The sequence below is a fragment of the Leptidea sinapis genome, chromosome 9 (genome assembly GCF_905404315.1).
Source record: "Leptidea sinapis chromosome 9, ilLepSina1.1, whole genome shotgun sequence".
Classification (NCBI taxonomy): domain Eukaryota; kingdom Metazoa; phylum Arthropoda; class Insecta; order Lepidoptera; family Pieridae; genus Leptidea; species Leptidea sinapis.
Window position 1 is genome coordinate 7,569,456 of NC_066273.1, and position 6,000 is coordinate 7,575,455.

At 31.7% G+C, this 6,000-nt stretch overlaps 1 protein-coding gene across 2 annotated transcripts in view; it reads left to right on the forward strand.

Moving 5' to 3' along the window:
- The window catches only part of LOC126965942 (rap1 GTPase-activating protein 1-like), a 127,337-nt gene extending 122,358 nt beyond the window's left edge, over positions 1 to 4,979 (forward strand). For both annotated transcript variants that reach the window (XM_050809755.1, XM_050809756.1), the window contains 3 exons: positions 448 to 486; positions 2,048 to 2,214; positions 2,813 to 4,979. In XM_050809755.1, coding sequence (XP_050665712.1) covers positions 448 to 486; positions 2,048 to 2,214; positions 2,813 to 2,953 — 347 coding nt within the window. In that variant the 3' untranslated portion in view covers positions 2,954 to 4,979. The remainder of the gene's footprint in view (positions 1 to 447; positions 487 to 2,047; positions 2,215 to 2,812) is intronic.
- Positions 4,980 to 6,000: the final 1,021 nt, after the last annotated feature.

Genomic DNA, 6,000 nt, shown 5'->3' on the forward strand with positions numbered 1-6,000 from the left:
GCCATTGGTCACAGCGAATATGAAGTAAAAGTTTTGCGACAACTGTCAATTTTCAATCTATCTTCTCTACTGCATGTTTGTGTGCTGTGATTAACTATGACGTCACAGGTACATGCGCTCCAAGCGAACTGAAATGGCGGGTGATTAAAAAGCCCGTGTCGTTTGGATATCATTGATGATTTTTTTTCAAAATACCCTCAGGCACTTTTTACGGAACAATTTTTTATCAACTGCCTATTATTATTGGTGCGATGTAAACCATCGAATTAAATTATAAAAAGTATATGCTTATTCTCCGTAACACTTTTACTTCTGTGAGCTTCAATCATCGGTGAACATGCAAGTACTATATAGCACGCGAAATGTGTTAATAAAATAAATTGATATTGTTAGTTTTCATGGATTTAAACTGTCATTAGATTCATTATTGTAATCTTTCCCAATTAGATGACAAGGACTGGTTGACTTGTGGTAAAAACGCATTAGGTTAGTCCTGTTAACTTATAAATGGATGGTTTAATTTTCATCGCACTTTATTTTGTAGATCTAGCAATTCTTAGACGCACTCCTGTTTTAGAACTTTAGTAGTTTGTATATCAATGTATTGATTTATAACTGTTGTATTAGTGAGAATGCATCGATACTTAGACTTTAAGAATTAAGATATTGTGTATTATTTTGATTTAAAACAAAATAACTGTTAAATATAAAAAAATCTAGCTCTAATTGGTTAATTCGATGATTATTGTTTTTACTAACAAATTAATTCTTCTAATCTCAGATCACACAGTTGATGCTGTTTATTCAAACTGCTTAAGTTAGGCATAAAACATTAATAAAATTTGGCAAAGCTATTCCTAAAATTATGGACAATATACCTTATTGCTATAAGCAGCAAAACACGTCAGTCCCTAAAGCGTATGATATTTCATTATATATATACATTTCTATCTATATACTCTAAGATTGTTTTATAAATGAGCTAATAATCACCCCTTGGAGTTATGAATACATGATTGATAATTTAATTGATTTGTTGAAGTGAATACTTCTATAGCCGCGTTAGACACTTTTTGCATGGTTGAAATCTCGTGAGTTCGCGTCACTGTTATGCTTATAGCAGTATATCTGTAGCTATACAGCTGACGTATTGTGCAACATTAGTGCTGTGTATATCTTATAGGTGAAATTTAATGGCTTTAGTCAAAAGTTTAATGTGTATATACTGTGTAATATAAATTAATAATTAAATTATCTTAAACATTATTAAATATCAAATTTTAATTTTAATAAGATTTCACTTCTATCGGCAGTCTACAACTGTCAATATTTTTTTTTATATAAGTCAGCCCTTAAATTATCAATTATGTACCTATTCGTAATTCCAAAGGGTCATTGTTTACTCACTCGTAAAACAATCTAAAAAAAAACAGGACTAAGTGTACATACAATTGCATGGAAATTTTACTATTTTGTATCTTCACTTCAAAGTTAAAATGCCTACTAAGTAATAAGTATACGTCGGCCTTATAACAGACGGCTAATTAATGCCGAATTGAAGTATAAAATTTAAGATACGACACTGGGTAAATAAATCTCATTTAAATCCACAGTAACCAGTGGGAGGCTCCTTTGCACAGGATGCCGGTTACATTATGGGTGCCACAATGGCGCCTTGTTCTGTTGCAGTAATGTCTAAGCAATAAGCAATGTTTCGGTCTGATGGGCGTCGTAGCTAGTGAAATTACTGGGCAAATAAAACTTAACATCTTATGCCGCAAGGTGACGGCGCAGTTGTAGTGCCGCTCAGAATTATTCGGTTTTTCAATAATCTTGAGCGGTACTGCATTGTAATGGGCAGGACGTTCTAATTACCATCAGCTGAACGTCCTGCTCGTCTCGTTCCTTATTTTCATAAAAACAAGTACGGATGGTTCTTCTGATCTGACTAACTCCGGTTTGTTGTGACACAATTCAAATAATTGCAATTTAATTCAAGTTTACTCTGCTCTATAGTCGATGACACTACATATTAACTTTATTGTAGGTGCAGTATACGTGGATAGTGACACAGGCTTGGAGTCCATGTCTTCAGCAGAAGCGGGAGCGGCCAACAACAGGGACCAGATGGTCCAACCGAGAGACGCAGACCAGCTCCGACAAGAAGTCTGCAGACTGAAGAATGATAAACTGGATCTTTTGAAACAGAATATTGTAAGTAGCTTTTTAAGTTAACTATTTCTAGAACAGACTGCTATTGATTGGATTTAAGTATGATGAATATAATGTTCCTCTCATTGAGCGTCATGTTTTAATATGTACATTTTATAGCTGATATAATATGGGTGCACGCCTAGTTATGGGCTAGATAATTTGTCTGAAAGTATATGTTTTTTAATGAGAAAGTGACTACATAAATGTTCCTGACTTTAATATTTTGTTTTATTTTTCAATCAATATTTTTATCATACAATCCTGACAACAATTCATTACTAAGTTGTATAACAAGTGACGATCCCACTTCTGATGCCGCTCAGAATGGGTTCATTCAAGACTACTGTGTACTTACTAATCTTGTCACTTCTCATAAAAGCTATATAACAAAAATATAAATATGTTAAGTTTCTATAATTCTGTCACTGTATCAATTTGCATAGGTTATATTATATTATTTGACATATGAAACGGCGTAAATATGTTCATATTATGTATGTTAGAAACACATGTGATATTCATGACTCTTTTGAACATTCTCTTTATTTTTAAAAAATGTCTTTTTTCCTCTTATCTAAATAAATATTACTATTTCCAGACCTGGCAAAATGAAATAAAATGCCTCCGAGAGCGAGTTATGACGCTGCAGGCTGAGCTGGCTACGGCATCCAAAGACCGAAGGCTTCGAGAGTCTACCACCATCATACCTAACCCTTCCACACACGATTCAACCGCCTAAATTATTTCTTAGATTTAAAGATACGAAGGGTAAAGGAAGGGTTTCTAAATGGCGTCTCCCCTGTTTATTACTCTTTGTTCTTTGGCCGTCTATTTTCACAGCCACCGATAAAAATTGCAATAATTAATGATATTCGTATTGCATTATAGTAAAATGTGAATCGTAAATATAAAACTATAATATGCTGACGGTACAGGGTCAATGACGCCATTTTAATATCATTCTTTAACCGTTATGATATGGTTGCATATTTAACCTCTTTCATTTTCATTTATCCATTAAATTACCTGCCTATTTGGGTAATTTTGAATTATAATGAATCACAGAATGATTCTGCATAATAAAGCGATCAAAGAGTAGAAATCTCAACAGAAATAACAGTTTATTATTTAGATAATTTCTTCAACAATTAAAGTATATTAAGTTATTTGTTATATTACTATCGGCCTAATATATTATTAGTGCAATATTCTATTATATATACCTAGTAAATAATAATCATAGAACTCGCGTATATAAAGAATAATATTACATATATTTTTCGTTTTCACCTGGCTTCGTTTTATTTATCAATAGGCGATATAAAATTTAATGAAAATATATACAATATTTTATTCTCTATATATCGCGTGTACTAAATATTTATAATATTCTAAAAGAATATATATTTTCCATTACTAAAATGAAAACGTCAAGCTTACCGCTTCGACAACGGCTATGTCTAGCTTATTGTATGTATAAAGATATTTATAAGTGTTGTAGATTAATAGTTAAGTATTATTATTTAAATATTATCATCGATAGTGACAAAATATTCACTTAGAATAGTATAATTCGCTGTTACATAGTAAGAGAACCCTACATTTACAAACACAAAACTTTTATTAGCGCGATTTATCATTAGAACAAATAATATATCGTTTTTCATTAGTACTTTTGACGACTTGTTCTATTGAATGTTTAAAAATTACTAGATTTCATTTCGTAAAAATATAAGGCTTTTTGAAGTGTCTAAATTAAAATTTATCTCAAAATATTGAGAACAACGTTCTAATACGTAAATTTAATGTATAGATTTGATATGGTTTAGTAGACTTTTAGATGTGTCTTGAAAATAATTTAAATAATTATGTAAAAAATGATCGAATTGATTAAAAATTTACACGAAACCCATATAAATTATAATATGTATAATATTTGATAAAGAAATAGGAAATATGTTTAACAAGTTATATATTATACATATATTTACTGCAACTCTTTGTAGTGTGGACCCATTCAAGCCTTCACTTAAGTAGTAACTTAGAAATGGTGCAAGTCATTATACTTATTAATATATATTTGATTACCTATAGTCTATCTAATGTTAGAGCATATTCTAAATCCCAGTATGTTTATACTTTTTTATCACAATATTTAGAAGCTTGTGCAATTTCCGTGTTCATATAAATTTCATTCTATTTACTTTGTCAACATATTGAATATTTATATTTATGTTAAATAATATTTGCCTTTTATAGTCTAAATATATTACGTTGTCTCTGTTTTTCAAATTGAAAAGTCTCAGCGAGACAATATTTTAGGATGTATTTCGACTTACGAATGGCGAATCTGTGAACACAACTTACCGGCACTGTTATTGTAAATATTTTAATAGTAAGACTACTAATTAAACAGTATTTCTTTTAATTTATGCTTGATTTAAGAAACGTCTTTATGTTATGTTGTTTATAATTAATATTTTATACCAAAGTCAACATTCCCAACAAAATAGTGTTACTTGTAAGCACTCACGCATGGAGTCGAATCAGTATTCTTGAAATAGTTGAGCGCGACGTAATCTAGGTTTACATTTAGTTAAATGTATTTACTTGGATATGTTTTCGACTGTTGTTAATGATTAGTTGATTAAAAAGCTGTTGATTCTTCTCTTAGGATTAAACCAAATATCTCAAGCGCGGAGCGTACGGGAGCATAGTTGTATTGTAAGAGATACTATTGAATTATATGATTAGTTATTAAATTATTTTGGTTGTTTTATTGCTTTACTAGCGAAATATTGGATGAATACATTCCAACGAGTCTTGGATAAAAAAAAATAACCTTAAAACAACAAACAGCTAGAGAAATATGTTAATTAATTATCCTGTATTACGCAATACACAATACGTTCATGTCCGTGCTGACAGACCTCATGAAGCCAGTCTTCACTCCAAACACAAGAAATATATGTTTATCACTTAGTTTTTTCTCGTTCAAAAAAATCTAAAGAAACCGATTCCTTGGAATCTTTTGTATCCAGAAGACATTGCACTCATTGCAAATAAAAGCGATGAGTAAAGGCATGATCCGTTTGGGGAGCAAAAGTTGCGCGGGTGGCGTGCCGTTTGTTTAAAATAGTGTTTTTTTAAACGCCCCTTGCTACGTGACCGCTCACGCTCTACACTTGATCCGCTTTTAAAAAGATACGTACTAAAATGATATGGAAACAATAGTATGACTTATACTTTATATAGTAAGAAAAAAACTTACTGGGTGGGTGTTTAATGGAAGTTTGGTTATAGAATAATAGATTTAAATTAACTTTAACAGTAGTGCTATATAATTTTAAATTAGTTTTTTATTGAGGTAGGCACTGACTATTTTCCTATATGGAATGCACACCTCTATATCAAAGTTTCACTAAGTACCTAGTAGGTAAAGTAACGTGTACGCGAAGGAAGTGGATAGTTCACCATCGCCGGCGTACTTATAACCTTGTGGTCGAGCGCCGTGAATTAAATATTATCAGGGGTATGCAAGCTCATCCCTCTAGGCACCAATTTCATTTGGGTACCCCTCAGGGGCGTGTATATCATATAGGCAATTAGGCAGTGCCTACCTCGTTATGAACCTAAATAAATATAGCACTTGTGTTAAAGTTAATTTACTACCTACGGTAGGAAGTCTACAGATTGCATTTTACGAAGCAAGCAGCGTTTCATACAACTTATATCGTACGGTCGTAGTAAAGCGCTATTACTTCTAGTTGGATCTACAGTGCCTAC